Source organism: Coregonus lavaretus (assembly GCF_964263955.1).
Source record: "Coregonus lavaretus genome assembly, chromosome: 30".
Classification (NCBI taxonomy): Eukaryota; Metazoa; Chordata; class Actinopteri; order Salmoniformes; family Salmonidae; genus Coregonus; species Coregonus lavaretus.
In genome coordinates this window covers 24,481,664-24,503,841 of record NC_140017.1, presented here as the reverse complement: position 1 = coordinate 24,503,841, position 22,178 = coordinate 24,481,664, and the positions used below count along the sequence as shown (strand labels likewise).

The 22,178-nt window shown below is 46.2% G+C and overlaps 1 protein-coding gene across 1 annotated transcript in view; it reads right to left on the bottom strand.

The window, feature by feature from the left end:
- The window catches only part of LOC311105584 (membrane-associated phosphatidylinositol transfer protein 3-like), a 133,481-nt gene that overhangs the window by 92,825 nt on the left and 18,478 nt on the right, over window positions 1–22,178 (bottom strand). The window contains exons 2-3 of the mRNA XM_084147775.1: window positions 21,700–21,795; window positions 4,766–4,870 (exon numbers count right to left, since the gene is read on the bottom strand). Coding sequence (XP_084003901.1) covers window positions 4,766–4,870; window positions 21,700–21,795 — 201 coding nt within the window. The remainder of the gene's footprint in view (window positions 1–4,765; window positions 4,871–21,699; window positions 21,796–22,178) is intronic.

Sequence of the window (22,178 nt, the reverse complement as noted above, 5' to 3'; positions counted from 1 at the left end):
TATATACATGAAATGAGTAAAACAGTATTTAAACATTATTAAAGTGACCAGTGTTCCATTATTAAAGTGACCAGTGTTCCATGTCTATGTATATAGGGCAGCAGCCTCTAAGGTGCAGGGTTGAGTAACCGGGAGGTAGCCGGCTAGTGACTAAGTTCAGGACAGGGTACTGGATGGAGGTCGGCTAGCGATGGCTATTTAACAGTCTGATGGCCTTGAGATGGAAGCTGTTTTTCAGTCTCTCTGTCCCAGCTGTGATGCACCTGTACTGACCTCGCCTTCTGGGTGATAGCGGGGTGAACAGGCCGTGGCTCGGGTGGCTGAGGTCCTTGATGATCTTCTTGGCCTTCCTTTGACACTGGGTGCTGTAGATGTCCTGGAGGGCAGGCAGTGTGGCCCCGGTGATGCGTTGGGCAAACCGCACCACCCTCTGGAAAGCCCTGTGGTTGTGGACGGTCCAGTTGTCGTACCAGGCGGTGATACAGCCCAACAGGATGCTCTCAATGGTGCATCTGTAAAAGTTTGTGAGGGTCTTAGAGGCCAAGAATAATTTCTTCAACCTCCTGAGGTTGAAGAGGCGCTGTTGCGCCTTCTTCACCACACGGTCTGTGTGGGTGGACCATTTCAGATTGTCAGTAATGTGTACGCCGAGGAACTTTAAGCTTTTCACCTTTTCCACTGCGGCCCGTCGATGTGGATGGGGCGTGCTCCCTCTGCTGTCTCCTGAAGTGCTCGATCAGCTAGTTCGTTTTGTTGACGTTGAGGGAGAGGTTATTTTCCTGGCACCACTCTGCCAGGGCCTTCGTCTCTTCCCTGTAGGCTGTCTCGTCATTGTTGGTAATCAGGCCTACCACTGTTGTGTCGTCTACAAACTTGATGATTGAGTTGGAGGTGTAGTCGGGGCTGAGCACGCACCCTTGTGGAACTCCGTGTTGAGGATCAGGGTAGTGGAAGTGTTGTTGCCTACCTTCACCACCTGGGGGCGGCCCGTCAGGAAGTCCAGGACCCATTTGCACAGGGTGGGGTCAGACCCAGGACCCTGAGCTTAATGATGAGATTGGAGGGTACTATGGTGTTGAAGGCTGAGCTGTAGTCAATGTATTCCTCTTGTACAGATGGGATAGGTCAGTGTGCAGTGCGATGGCGATTGCATAATCCGTAGATCTATTGGGGCGGTATGCAAATTGCAGTAGGTCTAGGGCGTCGGGTAAGGTGGCGGTGATATGATCCTTAACTAGCCTCTCAAAGCACTTCATGATGACAGAAGTGAGTGCTATGGGGCGATAATCATTTAGTTCAGTTACCTTCGCTTTCTTGGGTACAGGAACAATGGTGGACATATTGAAGCAAGTGGGGACAGCAGACTGGGAAAGGGAGAGATTGATTATGTCCGTAAACACTCCAGGCAGCTGGTCTGTGCGTGCTCTGAGGACGCTGCAAGGGATGCCGTCTGGGCCGGCAGCCCTGCGAGGGTTAACACGCTTAAATGTCTTACTCACGTCGGCCACAGAGAACGAGAGCTCACAGTCGTCGGGAGCTGCCTGTGGCGGTTGCACTGTGTTATCCTCAAAGCGGGCAAAGAAGGTGTTTAGCTTGTCCAGGAGCAAGACGTTGGTGTCCGCGACGTGGCTGGTTTTCCCTTTGTAATCCGTGATTGTCTGGAGTCCCTACCACGCAAACACACACACACACACAGTTCTACCCAACACACAATTAGCCTAAAAAACAATTAAATTAGCATCAATTATAAGTCGTGAGGGACCAGCCATCAAATTCACTCAGGGGGCTGAGTGTGTAACACAATATCACAGGGATAATTACATGGAGTGGTTACAGCCATTACTGTCCAGCCATTGATGGCTATGACAGCACTTGTTGCTTTCCTATCAAAGTCACGTCTGCAACCCAAATGTCACCCTATTCCCTATAGAGTGCACTACTTTTGAGCAGAGCCCTATATGGGCCCTGGTCAAAGGTAGTGCACTTTATAGGGAATAGGGTGCCATTTTGGGACGCATCCCACCGTCCAGTACATGGACAAAGGCATGTTGTTTGTCAAATGGTTGAGGAGGAAAATTGGATGCTGGGTACACTAGATTACCTGCAGGCTTTTAAAGTCACACTACAGTACTATAGAATGTAGAGTAACCTTTCATACAGCTTTTGTAATGGAATAGCTTAGATTGGTTCCATTCTAGAATAATCTTATGTGATGACCTAACCATGAGGCCACTCTGGTGCTGTACAGATCACTACAGTACAGTGCCAGTGACATTTCACACCTACTTTATGTAACAGTGTTTGATTGAACATCTTTATATGAAGGTCTTTCATCTCTCAGGTGGGCATTCCCCCACCATCTCTCAGACCCCAGAAACCCAGCGATTAAAACGATCTACTTCAATCTGTAGGACCTCAAGCATGATCGTTACCTTATAAGCTACTGCAGCACACTGCTGTAGATACGGAAAGATTTGGATATGAGAAATGGTATTACATTTTATGATGTTATAGCCAGCCAAGAAATGTTATCTGAGTACAATACAGTTAGAGAGATTAATCAATAAACCTTGAGCTGACAATGAATGTTTTCTCAGCGAAGCCTTAGAGAAGAGAAAACCAATGAAGAGATTGCAATGTCTGACTTTGATCCTTCCCAGACTTCAAAGCTCACTCACTAACTTCCACTCTAAAGTGCTGACAAGATTCACATCCTTTAATTTATCATGTTTAGTTAATGTGATGTAATTAATATTAGTGATGGTTGTATGTCGCGAAAAACTCTCAGAAAGCATAAGAATGTCTGTATTTAGCAGGAAAAAACAATCCCCAAAGAGTTCCCGTTGATACCCCTCATCCCTCCTTCATCTAACAAATGGTTTGATGTGTATATTTTGGCAAGTGAAGTGGGCACAGGGACTGGGGCCAGCCAGAAATGAGGTTATTTCTATAGGGTGGCATGGGAGAAAGAGAGGGAGACGCTGGCAGGCATGATGCATGGCCCAGTGATTGCTTCTTCATCACTCTGTCAGGCCTGCTTAAGACCCCCTGTTCTTAATTCCCCATTGTCTTGTCCAATAAAGAAGTTCAGCTGGGTTTGCATTGACTGTTGGGGTAAACACTCAAGATGTGTCCCAAAAAGCACCCTATTCCCTATGTAATGCACTACTTTTGACCAGGGGCAATATGGCTCTGGTCAAAAGTAGTGCACTACATAGGGAATAGGGTGCCATATGGGATGCGCCCTCAGACTAGAGACAGGATTGAGTAACTGGGTGGCTCAGTGAGTCATCTGATGTGAGCTGCTGTTGTTGTTGCATAGTCTCTAAACTGTGCAATTCTGTAATATAAAAAAACACTGTCCTCCCTGAACTAACAAAGCATTCTGCTGTATTTCTACCATTGATGTGTCTCACTATAAAGGCTGTAGGATTTCTGAAGTATAATATGGCTATAGTAAGTCTCCCAAGGGCTTTGTGTTGGTTCAGTAAAAATGTTCTGATGATCTACCTGTGCTGAGACAATATAAAACATTAATTACATTTGACATTTTAGTCATGAATCTACATTACAGACAGTCATTTGCATGAGTCTGCAGTACAGTGAAGTAGCTAATTAGGGAAATCACTTGTCTGTATAAGATCAAGTTCTAATTTCTTCATTTACATTTGAAAAACACATTGAATTACATTTAACACTAACCAATATTTAATGAATGTGATTTAAGATTAAATACAGTTGATGTGAGTCTGAATAAAGGGAAGCAGAGTGATGGAGAGGGAAATTTCAGAGAAGGTAATTGGATTACAGTAGCTGCTTTCACTAGGCATTCATGGATCGGCCTCTGGAAAAAAATAACCAAGAGAGGGAGTTACTAATGACCAAATAAATCCCTGGGGTTTGCAAATCAGAGCACTGAGATTAAAATGAAAAATAAGTAAAACAGAAAACAAAAATAAACCATAAGAACAAACTGAATAGAGAAATCGTTGGGGGGGGGGGGGGGGGGGTGGTATTGGCTTATTCTGATAAGAACAAAGAGTTTACAAATCAATACATGCAGCAGAGCATCAACTTCTGTCTGATTTATGTTAAACTAACCGAATGTATAAACACATAAATGGATGTTTGAATTTGTTTGAATTTTGGTGGTTCAAAGGCCTCATTTGTGATTTGTTGTGTGAAATTCTTTGTTTAACTGCACAAAACAGTGTGAATGCATGCTTGAGCTTGCGTTTTTTTGTGTGTGAGCGTGCATGTATGTCTTTGAGAGCAAGCAGCTCCACAGTACTACAGTATGAGGTGGAGAGAGTTGAACAGATGTTTAGGGGACATTAGAGCCCTCTCATGCCCCCAGTGTACCCTGTGTAACGTACCTTGTGATGTGTGTAACATACCTTGTGATTGGTCCATGTGTCCCAGGGTACCCTGTATGTAACATACCTTGTGATTGGTCCATGTGTCCCAGGGTACCCTGTGTGTAACATACCTTGTGATTGGTCCATGTGTCCCAGGGAACCATGTGTGTAACATACCTTGTGATTGGTCCATGTGTGCCAGGGTACCCTGTGTGTAACATACCTTGTGATTGGTTCATGTGTCCCAGTGTACCCTGTGTGTAACATACCTTGTGATTGGTCCATGTGTCCCAGGGTACCCTGTGTGTAACATACCTTGTGATTGGTCCATGTGTCCCAGTGTACCCTGTGTGTAACATACCTTGTGATTGGTTCATGTGTCCCAGTGTACCCTGTGTGTAACATACCTTGTGATTGGTCCATGTGTCCCAGGGTCTCGATCTGCTCTACCAGGTCGTTAGAGTTCCACTGGCTCATTCCCAGGAGGATGGCACTCTTCCCCTCCAGCATATCTGCTGGGACACACACAGACACACAGGGAAGAGGGTTACAATCTGTCTGCTGGAGGACACATAGACACACAGGGAGGAGGGTTACAATCTGTCTGCTGGGGGACACATAGACACACAGGGAGGAGGGTTACAATCTGTATGCTGGGGGACACATAGACACACAGGGAGGAGGGTTACAATCTGTCTGCTGGGGGACACATAGACACACAGGGAGGAGGGTTACAATCTGTCTGCTGGGGACACATAGACACACAGGGAAGAGGGTTACAATCTGTCTGCTGGGGACACATAGACACACAGGGAAGAGGGTTACAATCTATCTGCTGGGGACACATAGACACACAGGGAGGAGGGTTACAATCTGTCTGTTGGGACACACAGACACACAGGGAGGAGGGTTACAATCTGTCTGCTGGGGGACACACAGACAGACAGGGAAGAAGATTTACATTTACATTACATTTTAGTCATTTAGCAGACGCTCATATCCAGAGCAATTTACAGGAGCAATTAGGGTTAACTGCCTTGCTCAAGGGCACATCGAAATACTTTTTACCTAGTCGGCTCGGTGATTCGAACCAGTGACCTTTCGGTTACTGGCCCAACGTGGCTACCAGCCGCCCACCATTACATTATCATAGAACCCAAACACATAGTTGATGATGAGAACTGAACAGATTATCTGGTTGGTTAACACAGAGGATGGGGGAAATCCAGACAGACGCAGGAACAGACACAGGGACACTGACACACACACACAGGGACAGCGGTTAGAATCTGCTGGGACACAGACACACAGAGAGCGGGGTTAGATGGCTGGTTGCTACAGACATTTCCATACAGTTTATTTCTGTCCTTTACTACATTTCCCATAGTTTAGCCAAACCCAGACACAGCAGATGTGGAAAGAGACTACATCAGTGACACATGGCATGTAACTACAGAACAGAGGATACTCAGACTCCCATTGGACCGTCATCGGAGCCAGTTGAAGCGACAGCGTGCTAATGGTAAGCATTAGCCATGGTCAGAGGGGTTGTCTGCTGTGATGGTCACACTGGGCTGCTGCAGCGACAGTACCATGGTCAGAGGGGTTGTCTGCTGATGGCCGGCTCATAGAGACAGAGTGACACACCGTGTCCAATACACTGCTCTCTCTCTCTCTCGCTCTCTTTCTCTCACACACAACCACGCATGCCTGGCATCTCAGAGTGGCTGTGACACTGTTCTGCCAGGCCTGTCCACTACGATCACACTGGCAGGCCTACTGGTCACTGTCTGTCTCTATAGCCCTTTACCTCCCTTCTCTTCCTCTCTGTCTCTGTCTGTCTCTGTCGATGCCAACACACACACATGCAAATACACATAATGTGTAGATGCATTTCAAATACACACACACACACACTTCAGCATCCAGATCACAACAACACCCTGCAGGAGTTGAAAAAGGCCAGAGTTAAGGCAGGGAAGCGTGCAGGTTTTAACCAAGCACTGAGAATGCACTGAGTCATCTCCCAGAGAGCAGCGCTGATGAGAGCAGCTTACAGCCACAACGGAAGAACACAACGCCTGTGAGGTGTGAAACATGTTTCAAGGAGAGAGAAGAACACAACAGAAAGCCTGGCGCGCCGAGCAGAGGAAAGGAGATTTCAGCTATGATCAGATCAAATATACAAGCATCCAGAACCAAATAACACACACTAAATAAAAACCTCCACCGCCCAACGCCAAGAGGGTCAGAAGGAAAGCCAAAATAAAGCTGCATCTCATTCAGATTCAGAGAGGGAAGGAATGAATGAAGGATGAGATTGCCCTGCAACTGACAGCCCTGGATGAGAAAGAAGAGAGGGGGAGGGATGCAGGTACGTCCTTCAACCTGACAGCACGGAGGGCGAGGGAGAGGGAAAGAGAGAGAGAAGAAAAGGAAGACTGATTGTATAGAGCAGAAAGTATACAGTTAGAATGGACGTAAACTCTGGATGACAGCGATTACTATGTCTTCAACATCATCATGGTTCCAAACAGGACAGCACAACAATATCCACTGTAGCCTAGCTACAGCATATGATCATGGTTATTACATAACTTTGAGATAATGAAAGATGATGATTTGCTAGTTTAAGTGAATACGGGTGTAAAAGTAGAGTTAGAGTCGATCAGGACATGACATTATAAAGGCTGTGGAAGATGGATAGCAGAAATGAGGAGTGAAAGTAGCCCACTGGCATGAATAGAGGAGCAGATGTTTGGGGAGGAAGATATGAAAAATAGGTAGAAGGGAAAGGAAGAGAGAAACTTTAATTTAAGTCGCTATCCAACTAAAAAGACCTAGAACAGTGACTCACACAGGCTCAATTCAACAAACAAACCTTATTTACTTTCCTTTACATCCACAACACAATTAATTACTCAATGTCAAGTGAGACTGGCCCACCCACTGGGGAGCAAGGCCCAGCCAATCAGAAATAGTTTTTCCCCACAAAAGGGCTTTATTACAGACATAAATACTCCTCAGTTTCATCAGCTGTCCGGGTGGCTGGTCTCAGACGATCCCGCAGGTGAAGAAGCCGGATGTAGAGGTCCTGGGCTGGCGTGGTTACAAGTGGTTTGCGGTCGTGAGGCCGGTTGGACATACTGCCAAATTCTCTAAAACAACCTTGGAGGCAGCTTATGGTAGAGAAATGAACATTACATTCTCTGGCAACAGCTCTGTTGGACATTCCTGCAGTCAGCATGCCAATTGCACGCTCCCTCAAAACTTGAGACATCTGTGGCATTGTGATGTGTGACAAAACTGCACATTTGAGAGTGGCCTTTTATTGTCCCCAGCACAAGTTGCACCTGTGTAATGATCATGGTGTTTAATCAGCTTATTGATATGCCACGCCTGTCAGGTGAATGGGCTATCTTGGCAAAGGAGAAATTCTCACTAACAGGGATGTGAACCATTTGTGGACAAAATTTGAGAGAAATAAGCTTTTTGTGCATATGGAGAATTTGTGGGATCTTTATTTCAGCTCATGAAACATGGGACCAACACTTTACATGTTGCATTTATATTTTTGTTCAGTATACATGAGGAATGGGTTTCTGTACAGCACTTCGAGATATTAGCTGATGTAAGAAGGGCTATATAAAATAAAATTGATTGAAAATTGATTGAATGGTTCCTGATAAAAACATATCTTTCTACAGATGACACTGTGTCTACTCAGGGCATCTATGTGACATCCACAATTGATCTTTTTTTTATCCCAGTTTAAAGGCATGCTTGTCAAGCAGGAGAGAGATAGGAGACGTGAAAGATTGGAAGTGAAGAGACAGTCAGCAAATCACTATGCAGGCTGAGAAACCTCTTTCTCTGTTGGCTCCAATCTAAATGCACAAGAGACCAAATTGCTGCCCTTACTAATAGCAGGCTACACTGCACAACCAGGTAAATGTGTACACAACATGTGAGGTAGGTAAGGAGTGTTAAATAGAATGTTCCAATCAGGGAGTGTGAGCCTCAGTGTAGCACTGGTCTGGCTTGCTTATGATTGTTTTCCATTTTCAGCAGTGTGTGACTCCAGTCAGTCACTACCAGCATGGGCCAGGAGACAACAAACAATTACATGGAAAACCAGTGGCATGGTGCCTGTTGGCTGTATTTAAAATTGAAGTAAATACAGCAAGATACATTCTGAAAGCCCAAGCCTCCAATCACCAGTGCTGTTGCAATATGTTCTGACAAAATTCTGACATTAATTTCAAAGTACAAGAAGTGTTTGTGTACAGTGCTATGGTAATACATTAGTAATGGGTCTACAATGAGTGGCTGTGGTGGTAGCCTACTGTGATGATGTGTGAATGAAGGAGTCAGGCGCAGGAGGTAAAACACCGAAGTCCAGAGTTTATTCCGTTTACATAAATAAAACGCATCCAGCGTCAATACGAAACTATCACAAGGGAAATATTCCACCTTGGCAATAACAAATGGAAGAGTAAACCGAGCTACTCGCTCTCACAAATACAATCACTCACAAAGACAAGGGGAACAGAGGGAACACTTATACACATACTAATTAGGGGAATGAGCACCAGGTGTGTGTGATTGACAAGACAAGACATGACAAGTGGAGTGACGAGAATGGGATTGGCAGTAGCTAGTAAACCGGTGACGACGAACGCCGAAACCTGCCCGAACAAGGAGGGGAGGCAGCCTCGGCGGAAGTCGTGACAGTACCCCCCCCCCCCCCCCCCCCTTGATGCGCAGCTCCAGCAGTGCGCTGACCCCGGCCCCGGGGACGGCCAGGAGGACGCGGAGCAGGGCGAGTCGGATGGCGACGGTGGAAATCCCTCAACAGGGAGGGATCGAGGATGTCCCTCCTTGGGACCCAGCACCGTTCCTCCGTACCGTACCCCTCCCACGATACTGAAGGCCCCCCACCCGACGCCTCGAATCCAGTATGGAACAGACCGAGTACGCCGGGGCCCCCTCGATGTCCAGAGGAGGTGGAGGAACCTCCCGCACCTCAGATTCCTGGAGCGGACCAGCTACCACCTGCCTGAGGAGAGACACATGAAACAAGGGGTTAATACGGTAATCAGGGGGGAGTAACAACCCGTATGTAACCTCGTTTATCCTCCTCAGGACTTTAAATGGCCCCACAAACTGCGGGCTCAGCTTCCGGCAGGGCAGGCGGAGGGGTAGATTCCGGTTCGAGAGCCAGGCCCGATCCCCCGGTACGAAAACCGGGGCCTCCCTGCAGTGGCGGTCAGCGTTCGCCTTCTGACGACGCACGGCGCGCTGGAGGCGAATGTGGGCAGCGTCCCAAGTCTCCTCCACGCGCCGAAACCAGTCATCCACCGCAGGAGCCTCGGTCTGGCTCTGGTGCCACGGTGCCAGGACCGGTTGGTAACCCAAAACACATTGGAAGGGTGTTAGGTTAGTGGAGGAGTGGCGGAGAGAGTTCTGCCCATGGCAGGAACACCGACCACTCCCCCAGTCGATCCTGACAGTAGGTCCGCAGGAACCTACCCACATCTTGATTCACCCTTTCCACCTGCCCATTACTCTCGGGGTGAAATCCAGAGGTCAGGCTGACTGAGACCCCCAGACGTTCCATGAACGCCTTCCAGACTCTAGACGTGAACTGGGGACCTCAGTCGGACACTATATCCTCTGGTACCCCGTAGTGCCGGAAGACGTGAGTAAACAGAGCCTGCACAGTTTGTAGGGCCATGGGGCCGTGGGGAGACCGGGCAGAGGAAGGAGGCGGCAGGACTTGGAAAAGCGATCCACAATGACCAGGATAGTGGTGTTACCTTGGGAGAGGGGAAGATCAGTAAGAAAATCAATACTAAGGTGAGACCATGGTCGTTGTGGAACTGGTAAAGGTTGTAGCTTACCCGCTGGGAGGTGCCTAGGTGCCTTACTCTGGGCGCCCACTGAGCAGGAGGAAACATACACCCTCACGTCCTTAGCCAAGGTAGGCCACCAGTACTTCTCGGTCAGGCAGCGCATTGTACGACCGATACCTGGATGACCAGAGGAGGGTGTTGTGTGTGCCCAGTAGATCAGACGATCACGGATAAGCGCAGGCACGTACTGCAGCCCAGCTGGACACTGCGGTGGAGATGGATCTGTGCGTAATGCCTGCGCTATATCCGCGTCCATCGCCTATACTACCGGCGCCACAATGCATAAGGCTGGGAGTATGGGGGTGTTGTCTCTGGGCCTCTCCTCTGTGTCATACAGCCGAGACAGTGTGTCTGCCTTCACGTTCTTCGTACCCGGAATGTTTGAAAGTGTGAAATCAAATCGGTTGAAGAAGAGGGCCCACCTGGCCTGGTGAGGATTCAGCCTCCTCGCTGCCCGAATGTACTCCAGGTTACAGTGGTCTGTCCAGACAAGGAAAGGGTGTTTCGCCCCTTCGAACCAATGCCTCCACACCGTCAAAGCTCGGACAACAGCCAGCAGCTCCAAATCACCATGCCATAGTTCTACTCCGCCGAGCTGAGCTTCTTCGAAAAGAAGGCACAGGGGCGGAGCTTGGGTGGCGTGCCCGAGCGTTGAGATAAGACAGCGCCTATCCCTATCTCGGACGCATCCACCTCCGCTACGAACGGAGTGATGAATCGGGGTGAGCCAGTACCGGGGCTGAGGTGAACAGACCCCACAATCTACTGAAGGCCAAATCAGCCTCAGCAGACCAGTGGAGCCGGGACGGCCCACCCTTCAACAAGGAGGTAATGGGAGCTGCGACCTTGCCAAAGCCCCGAATAAACCTCCGATAGCAGTTGGCAAAGCCAAGGAAGTGCTGCACCTCCTTCACCGTGGTTGAAGTTGGCCAATTACGCACGGCTGAAATTCGATCTCCCTCCATCTCCACACCTGTGGTAGTAATGCAGTATCCGAGGAAGGAGATTGACTGCTGGAAAAACTCACACTTCTCTGCCTTGGCATAAAGCTCATTCTCCAGCAGTCGGACCAGTACCTTGCGAACCAGGGACACATGCTCGGCGCACGTAGCGGAATACACCAGGATGTCATCGATGTAGAGCACCACACCGCGACCAAGCATGTCCCGAAACACCTCATTCACAAAGGACTGGAAAACGGATGGAGCATTCATCAAACCGTAGGGCATCACCAGGTATTCATAATGACCCCGAGGTTGTGCTGAATGCGGTTTTCCACTCATCCCCTTCCCGAATACGCACCAGGTTGTAGGCACTCCTGAGGTCTAATTTGGTGAAAAAACAGGCCCCATGCATTGACTCAATCACTGAAGGAATGAGGGGAAGAGGATAACTAAATCATACAGTCACTAGGTTATTCAGAGGTCAATAATCAATGCACGGGCGTAAACCGCCATCTTTCTTCTTCACAAAGAAGAAACTTGAGGAAGCAGGTGAAGTGGAGGGACGTATATACCCCTGGCGCAGGGACTCCATAGCCTCCGTTTCAGCCTGTGACAGGGGATACACATGACTCCTGGGAGGTACACCGTCTACCCAAAGGTTTGTCGCGCAATCCCCCTCCCGATGAGGTGGTAATTTAGTCGCTTGCATCTTGGAAAACGCGAGCGCCAGATCATGGTATTCAGGGGGAATGCGCACGGTGGGGGTACCGTCTGGACTTTCCACTGTGGTCGCACCAATGGAAACACCTAGACACCTACCCGGACACTCACGCGACCACCCCGTAAGAACCCTCTGCGGCCATGAAAAAGTGGGGTTGTGAAGGGCTAACCACGGAATACCTAAGACTGCAGGGTAAGCAGGAAACTCAAAAATCAAAAAAGTGATCTGCTCAACATGCGTCTCCTGTGTAATCATGGTGACTGGTACAGTAACCTCCTTAACCAACTCGGACCCTAATGGTCGACTATCAAGTGCTCTGATGGGGCGTGGAATGGATAGGGGAACCAATGAAATGCCTTGACGGCGTGCAAATGCCCTGTCCATAAAGTTCCCAGCTGCGCCTGAATCGACTAGCGCCTTACACTGGGAAACTACCAGGTGATCGGGAAAGGAGATAGATAAGGAACAGTGCGCTGCAAAGGGCTCTGAACGTTAGCTGGGGTGATGCGTGAGTACGCTGCCTACCGCCTCCAGACCCAAAGGAACGTTGACTGTGATGTGAAGTGGATTGTCCCTCCGTGCCACCAGAGTGGCACTGTCGCTGTCCAGCTCCATCTGCTCGGGGTCAGAGTCGTCCGGAGTGGTAACGGGCAGACCCCTACCAGGACATCCTCTGGCTGCTAGCAGATTGTCCAGCCGGATGACCATGTCCACCAGTTGGGAGACCGATAGCATGGCATCACGGCAGGCTAGCTCCCGTCGGACGTCCTCCCTTAAGTGGCACCGGAAATGGTCGATCAGGGCCCGCTCGTTCCACCCGGACCCCGCTGCCAGCGTCCGGAACTCCAGCGCGTAGTCCTGTGCGGTCCTCGTCCCCTGCCTCAGATGGACCAGTCGTTCGCCCTCAGGCGGGTGATCAAAAAAGGCCAGAAAAAGGCGAGCAAACTCCCCGTAGTCCTCCAACGCGGCACCTCCCTCGTTCCACACCGCGTTGGCCCACTCCAGGGCTCTCCCACAAAGGCAGGAAACAAGGACGGATACCTTCTCCCGCTCCAGTGGCGTCGACCTGATGCTGGAGAAATACAACTCTAGTTGCAGCAGAAATCCCTTACATTGCGCAGGAGGTAAAACACCGAAGTCCAGAGTTTATTCCGTTTACATAAATAAAACGCACCCAGCGTCAATACAAAACTATCACAAGGGAAATATTCCACCTTGGCTCAACCGAGCTACTCGCTCTCACAATGAAACAATCACTCACAAAGACAAGGGGAACAGAGGGATCACTTATACAAATACTAATTAGGGGAATGAGCACCAGGTGTGTGTGATTTACAAGACAAGACATGACAAGTGGAGTGATGAGAATGGGATCGGCAGTAGCTAGTAAGCCGGTGACGACGAACGCCGAAACCTGCCCGAAAAAGGAGGGGAGGCAGCCTCGGCGGAAGTCGTGACACCTACGATAATGGGAAAAGCAATCTGTCTCCAGCAGCCATTTATTACCACTTTAAATCAGGGAAGCGGCTTAAACCCAACAGTAAATATGATCTGTATAAAGCCCACTCCGACAAATTCAACTCATTATTCAAATTCATGTAATCAGATAACAAATCAGGATTAACGCAGAAGAAATTTGTCAACAGCATACGTCAATAAGCACGGTGACAGTTGAGCTGGCATAGGCTTGCCTGCATGGGCCTGGAATGGAGAGCACTCATTCAGAATGATGGGAGATTTTCCTCACTCTGGTGGATACAACTCAAGGCTTGTGAAATGTGGAGAGTCATTGGTAAGGGGGGGGGGGGGGGGGGGGGGGGGGATGTAAGGAGATGGAAGCTGTCTGATGTGCAAAGGGTGGAAAAGCATTTGTTTGGTATCGTTAGGGGTCCTATATCTACTCAGGTCTACTCAGATAGTTTTAAATCTTGCACAGCATATATCGAGACAACTGGAAAATATAGTGCTCTTGCGAAAATTATTAGTGAATCTACCCCTTCTAATCTCCTTCCAATCTTCTCTCAGTAGAGCAGTCTAATCTGAGAACACTATGGCAGAGACATTGTCTTACGTTAGAAAGCACGACATCTCCATCTGAGGGACGAGCGTCATTTAGGTGTGACGCCACCTGTCAGAAAACAATGTTGGCAGAGATAGACACACCAAATCATTAAGACAAATATACTCCCCTGTTATAGAGGTCTTGATCCTCAGCTCTGTCTGTCTGGGGAGGTGAGTCAACAGCGTGACTCAGTCAACACCGTCAACAGACAGCATTCAGTCAGTCACAGCCATCACAGTGCTGTGATACCGTCACACTGTCACACAGACAGACACACTGTGTCGCCTTCTGACCCAGTAGTCACTGCCTTGGGTTGGTCAAAGACAACACAGACCACTGTGAATATACAACGCACTCCAGTGAGCTCCAGCTCTCACTAGAATGGAAGCTGTCATATTGAGATTTCTATTTCCTTTCTCCAATACTACCAGTGACCCTCTAAGAGCAGTCATTTGTGAGGCCATGACAACACTAACGAGAACAGCCTCAGCAACAAGGCATTTGTCATTTGACCAACCCACGGCAGTGACTCCTGGAGTATATTTGTTTGTCTTGGAGATTTGGTGTGTCTATCTCTGCCACCATTGTTTTCTAATCAGGTGGCGTCACTCCTACATGACGCTCGTCCCTCAGATGGAGATGTCATGCTATCTGACACAGTGCTCTCAGACAAGGCTGCTCTACTGAGAGAAGATTGGAATGAGACTGGAAGGGGTAGATTCACTGATATTTTTTGCAAGAGCAATATATTTTCCAGTTGGATATCAAAGTAGACCTGAGTAGATACAGGACCCCAGCTCAATTAATCACATAGGAAGCATTCCCATCTGCACTCTAACACTCTGACTGCCCATAAGGCTCTGGTCAAAAGTGTTGTATGATTGTTTCACTTTTCTAGAGGCAATCATGAACATTCCTAGAGGTCCTTGGTGGAGTCAGCTTGCGTTAATTTACCACTGGGTAGAATGGAAATAATGGAATGAAAGCCAGATGAACATATAGTCTCTAAGGAGCAGCCAAACACCTCCAGAAGAGAGCCGGACAGGCAGCCTCTTCAGTGAGTCCACATCTGTGTCCCAAATGGCACCCAATTCCCTACATAGTGCACTACTTTTGACCAGAGCCATATGAGCTCTGGTCAAAAGTAGTGCACTATATAGTGAATAGGGTGCCATTTTGGACACAGCCTATGGGTTATCTCTTTAGCATATCAGAGAAGATATTTGTGACAGTTTAATACGTTCTCATGGTTTTACTGGCCTGGAGCTTTATGGCGTGGGTGACAGCATTAATCATCCTGAAATAAATACAACTCCCAGGAGCTCATCGTGATGGCTTGAGTGGTATAATACAGTACACTCCCACTCTCTCTCTCTCTTACTCATTCACTCCCTCTCTCCCTCTTCATTTCTCTCTCAAACGTTCTCTTCACCCATCTCTCTCTATCCTCTCTCTCTCTCTCTCTCTCTCTCTCTCTCTCTCTCTCTCTCTCTCTCTCTCTCTCTCTCTCTCTCTCTGTGTCTTACTCACTAATTCCCTCTCACTCTTAATTTCTCTCTCAAACGTTATCTTCCCCATCTCTCTCCTCTCTCTCTGTCTCCTCTCTCTCTCTGTCTCTCTTACTCCCTCCCCCTCTCCATTCCTCTCTCTCTCTCTCTCTTTCTCTCTCTCTCTCTCCCTAAAAGTAGTATTATTTCAGGAGAAAACAAGTTGTCCTGACATTACTTAATTACATGCTCCTAAGAATATAACCTTTAGAGCCATCCATCCCTCCTGTTAAGAGCAAGCCCATCTCTTTAATAGCCTATCTCAGGACATTTTACCACCATTTTATTAGCTTGCTCTGGTTTATTTTTGAAATATCTTATCCCCAAGAGGGCATTCTCAGTAGAGAGTTTTTTAACAATCACAAAAAAGAAAACTTCATCCTCTCTCCCGCTTGATATGTTCATGAATATACTACACTGATAACGCTGTTATGAACATAACATTTCAAAATAGTTTTCTGTGTAAGAGGTTACATTTTTTCATTGATTGAGATAGGGAAGCTTTTATGTAAGCTTGAAAGGTTCCTCCAAGGTTTTTCCCATTACACTTTAATGCTTCAAAAACACCAGGCGGGCGGCCACAAAGCTATTCCAATATTATGCATCAATCAAAGACTACAGGATGAGGCGCGATTGGTGAGCCGCAACGCTGCAAAGCACAGACCAATCAAAAGACTACAATGACATCCAGAGATGAAAAGCCTCGGAGAACAACTGGCTGGGACTTTCCCCAATTCAGCTGACGGCGGGCACTAACATCTGGACTTTTAATTTAAATCCCCTGTTGTGTGGTGGGCCAGAAACCCCTCATTACATATGAATGAGAAATGTGTCTCATGAAAGATTGATGTGGAAACATGCAGGTAGCTGAGAGTTACCAGTTCATTCTGCAACTACAATAACGTCATACTCATTCTGTTTCCAGAGGGGAAGTGACACAACATAATGCGGTACAAGACATTTGAATAATGCAGTGTGAGCTTGTCTGTTTTGTTGTAGAGCTTTGTTGAAAATCCATTATACTTCCCATGGAGACAATCATAAACACTGTGTGACTGACAAAATGTACCCCCCATAATAATAAGAGAGAAAATTGCTTCAAAATACAAATTGGTCCATTTTACCTGCTGCCATTTTGCAAATAGAGCCTCCCCCTTCCCTCTGTTTACTCTCCATGTTATGCAGTAATTAAGCATCTCTCTAAGCATGGGTATTTCATGCTGCGGTGAGAAATAGTGAGCGGGAGAGACATGGGGGTGCCAGGGTAAATCTGTTCCACTTTATAGGCCACATGCTATCTTTACCCTGGTGACTCTGCCAGTCAGGTGGAATATATTTCTCAGCCAGTTCTGCTCTGTGACACAGCACAGTGATAAGGGAAGCACAGCACGTCTCATACGAGACAACCAAATATGTGTGGATATGTGTGTGTGTGGGTGTGTATCAACATGTATGTGTGCATGTATACAAGCTGCATACTCCAGTACACTATTCATTAGCATCAGTCAGATTTGTTCATGGTTTGTCAGTGAATTGTGTTTAATTACTCAGGGTGTATTCACACCGTTTAGGTGATAACACACACAAATACACACACACTTAGACACACACACACACTTAGACACACACACACACACACATAGACACGCACACAGACACACACACAGACACACACATTTAGACACACACATAGACACACACACACACATAGACACACACACATAGACACACACACATAGACACACACACACACACAGACACATAGACACACACACAGACACACTAACACACATAGACACAGTCACACACACACACATAGACACACACACATAGACACACACAAACATCCACACACACACACTAACACACACATATAGACACAAACACATAGACACACACACACACACAGACACACATTCACAGACACACACACGCACGCGCGCACACACACACAAATGTGAAAAGTCAGTATAAATAAGCAGGCCATTAACACAGTCGACAGAAACGTGACGTAGGTTGCAGCAGAGACTTAACATTTGTTTCTGTAACCCCTGGCATTCATTAAAACTTCCACTCTCAGCAGGGGACAAGAGAGGAAGACTGGGAGTGAGATATGGTCTCTGTTCTCTGTCACTGAGGCAAGCTGTGCAGTGTCCACCAGGAGAAGTGGAACTATGTTGAGGCTAGATAAATCTGAAGCGTTTATCCGAATAATGTGCTGCTTTTTTGGTCATTGTGTTACACAAGATGCCAGAAATTTGACTGGGTTAATAATACATTTGGATTAAATGTGTTACAGTTTTCTTCAATTGCTAACAAGCATCGGTCAATACTGAAGCCACTTTTTCAAAACTCTTCACACAGTCTGCATTACCATCATGCATCTTGGCCAAACAGTTAATAACACCTCCAAAACTCACTCAAACCACCAAAACACTTCACACATGTCTCAAAATAAGCTTGTTCGACCATAACACTGGCAACAATTCTCACTCAGAAAGCATACATTGTCACTCATAACACACTGACCTAAAAAACACTAACAACAGGGAGCATTACATAAATGATGAAATTTTTTCTTTGAAATTTGAATGATCTTTCACATAAATCAGTATTTCATTATAGAATAAGAACAACACCTTTTCACTTTATTGATTGTATTAAAGTATATGTAACAAGAATGATTCAGAAATGCAGCAATTTGCTTCAATAGCCTTTTTTTTCTATATCTTTGCATATAGTAATTTACTTGTGAAAAATAAAAAGTTTAAACAAAAAACAAAATCATGAAATTCCAGGGCTGCAATAATAATTACAAAAAACATCAACAACATGTTTAGTATAATCACACATACTGGACAGTACTGTGAGGGTTCTAGTTCTCCCTCTCTCCTGCATTTGGCCACTAGTTCTCATCAACATCACATCTTATTTCTTCTCTGGCGATGCATCTTGGAAAGTATCTTCTGGAATGTCTAATCCAACCCTGGCAGTCTTCAGGAGAAGTATCTCCACACCCCGCATTCATGGCATCCAGTAAGGACATCTGGTCATGTGGATGGTGGTCATAAACCTTCCACCTCCACGCAGAGAAAAACTCCTCTATGGGGTTTAGGAAGGGGGAGTATGGAGGCAGGAATAGTACAGACATCCTGGCATGTGCAGCAAACCAGTCTGTGACTGCAGCAGAGTGGTGGATGGCCACATTATCCCACACAACAACGAAGGTAGGGGAGTTTCTTGCCCCTCTCTCCTCCGCTGGCACAAGTCGATTATGCAGTTCATCCAGAAACTAAATTAGCCTCTCTGTATTGTAGGAGCCAATGAGTGGTTTGTGTAACAGCAAACCATCATTGGACAGTGCTGCACACATTGTGATGTTAGCTCCTCTCTGGCCTGGGACATCCACGGTTGCACTCTGTCCAATCGCATTTCTTCCCCTGTGGCGTGTTTTTGCCAGGTTGAATCCAGCTTCATCCACAAAGATGAATGTATGTGCAGTTTGCCTGGCTTCCATCTCCATTACTCTCTAAAATACAGTAAATCCACAGTTTTACAGTACTTTACATTATGCATAGCTGTGTATGTACCCTGTTTGGTTATTGAACAAATATCTTACCTGGACATATTGATACCGGAGTTCTTTCATACGTTCACCGTTTCTCTCAAAGGGTACAGTGTACAACTGCTTCATCCTTATTTGGTGTTTCTCTAGGACTCTGGCAATTGTCGTTGTACTGACCGTATTCACATTCCCAAAAGTGATATTGTCTGCCAGCACTCTGTCCCAAATTTCCCTCAGTTTTATTGCATTGTTGCTAATTACCATGTCAATTATGGAATTTCCTGCACATCTGATAATATTCTGTCTCTCCCTCCTGTGGGAGGCAACCTTTGGATCCTACTGAAAAACACAAAACAATCAATATATTTCAAAATGTCAGTACATGTAAAAATATGAACATACTGTATTGTACTGTAATATGTAGTTCAATTATCATTGAAGGATGCACATCTCACCTGTTGTTTTGCCGGAAAATTCGTACTATTGATGCAACTGTTGAATGCTGCAGATTTGGTTGCACCCTTAAACCGGCCTCTCTCAAAGAGAGACCATGGTTTACAACATGGTCAATAATTGTGGCCCTTATCTCATCAGAGACCACCACTCTTGGTCTTCCTCTCCTTTGTCCTCCACACATTCTCCCTCTCCCTGCCACTCTTCTTTCCCCACCAACCTGTCTTCCTTGATCCATGTTTCCAAACTAAATCATTCCGAAGCCGTCCTCTTTTGTCTGTTTGGTAACGAGACTAAAAACAGGACACTTGGGTAGGCTTTCAGCTGAAATTGCAATCAGCTGTGTTTGGAATGATGAAATATTCTGCTGAGATTTTCTGTATGTTTCAATCTAGTTACTGCAGAAATGCACGACATTTGCCATAATTCTGTTTTGAATGTGTTTTTAACAGTTTTGCAAACAGTGTGTTAGCATTTGAAAACGTGCTGCAAATATATAGTTTTGCAGGTGGTGGAGTATGAATGAGAAAAGAGTTCATGGATTTCGGAGACTGTGGTCATTGAATGCATTTTGTGTGAAAGCAATGAAAAATGATTCACAGTTTGGTCCACATACACTTCTGTTTCGCTGACTGTGTGAAGAGTTTTGACAATGTAACTTCAGTTTTAACCAATGCATATTAGCAATTGAAAAAAACTGTAACATACTGTATAATTGGTTTGACTTACCTCCCTTATCCATCTCTCCAAAAGAAAGGCGCTTGAAGCAAAGAATCTGTGTGATTAACATTTTCAGTTACCCCAGTGGGCGTGATGGCTTATCTATTCTCCCTGGGAAAATATAATCCTTTCTAGGAACAAACCAACTTAAACCTACCGAATCATGCTACCACTATTCCCTAAACGACAGATATAACCATATAAATGATTGATCATAAACATGACATGCATGATGATGCATTTCCCTGGCTGTTATATTAAAATACGGTCGAAGGCCCATGCTACTGATGTGATGCCGTGGTGCTCCATGTGTGTGTGTGTTAGTGTATTTGTGTGTGTGTATGTGTGTGTGTGTGTGTTGTGCTCCATGAGGATTTCCCTCCCTATAAAGCCTCTCTCTTCCACATCTTTCACACTTTTAACTACCACCTCTAATGATGATTATCTGCTTAATCACAGGGCTATTCTTAGACTGGAGACATAGCAGATGGAGACTGCCAGGATGACCTCACCGGGAGAAATACCCTCGGTGCTTTAGAAATAATAAACCGGCATAAGCACTGATTAAATATGTCCCTAGCATTTCCACAAGAGGTATAGAGAGGGTCTTGGGTCACATCCAAGACAGGATTTATCTTCCTCAGGTTCCATGGATACGTCCCAAATGGCACCATATTCCCTATATAGTGCACTACATAGGTAAAACTAAGGACTGGAGATGTATTGATCCAGAGAGGGAAATTAGTTAACAAGGACAAAGCAATTGGGTTGGACAAAGCTGGCAGGACAGAGCATACAAGCAACATGCAACAGATGCTCTCCATTCCAGACAGGGGACAATAGTTCCATACCACCTATGATTTTCACCATGAGCCTAATGTGTGAAAGCCTGGTGTTAAGAGCAACAATACACCTGTTACTACGGTGTTCCTGTAGGGAATCCACTCAACAGTGATCAGCATGCCTTACTGTTATACAACTGAGTCACTTTTCTTCGCCTCTATCTTCCCACCGGGGGTCTAGCATTAGCAATCAGCCTCTCTCCTAGCCTGAAGATAGACTTCTCTCCAGTCAATCAAAACAGCAATCATAGACCCACGTTAAATAGATCCCCTGACCACATCCCAAACTGCATGCAAATTCCCCGGTGATTCTAGCATTACAGTTCAATTGATTTCCCCTTTCACTGTTCAAAAGACCTGTAAAAAAAAAACTCCCATGTGAGGAAGCCTGAGGATATATCAGCGTGTCAGGCATATAAGCCCAACCTGACCCATTTGACGGGATATGGCGCTTTTCAGGGTGCTCACAAAGGAAGAGAGATAAGGGGAAGATGAGAGAGGAAGAAAGACAGGAAAGAGAGAGAGTTGAACTAAGCTCCTTGGGTGTTATCAAAGGAAAAAATTAAACTAACCTCTGGCATCGAAAAACTCCTCATCTGAGCTGTCAACAGACTCCTGTGCAATGTCCTGCATCCGCCAGTGGGAGACGCTGTGCTTGCGGGAAGCGGCTGAGGGGTAGAAAGAGAAAAACAGATAATTTTCTACATCAGAATAAACATCTATGTACGTCATCATGTCATTATTCAGAGTATTCAAGGACAAATTAATTATGTGAATCTATATGTTTTTCCTTTCAGCTTCAAGTTCATAAATGGCAGCAGAACAATTGCATTAGCTTGTAGGGCCTTGGGCAGAGAGGCTCCATTGGTCACAAATCAAGCTCATATAAAGAAATATAAGGCTCTGAAGCAAAACAATTGAGCTCAGAGGTTAACCAGCTCATCTTCTCTATGAACCATGAAACATTGGAGATGGTGGCTCCATATCTAGGTAGGCTACTGTGCCTCAACAACTCTCAACACACTATGATAATGAATCAATCTTTAGTATT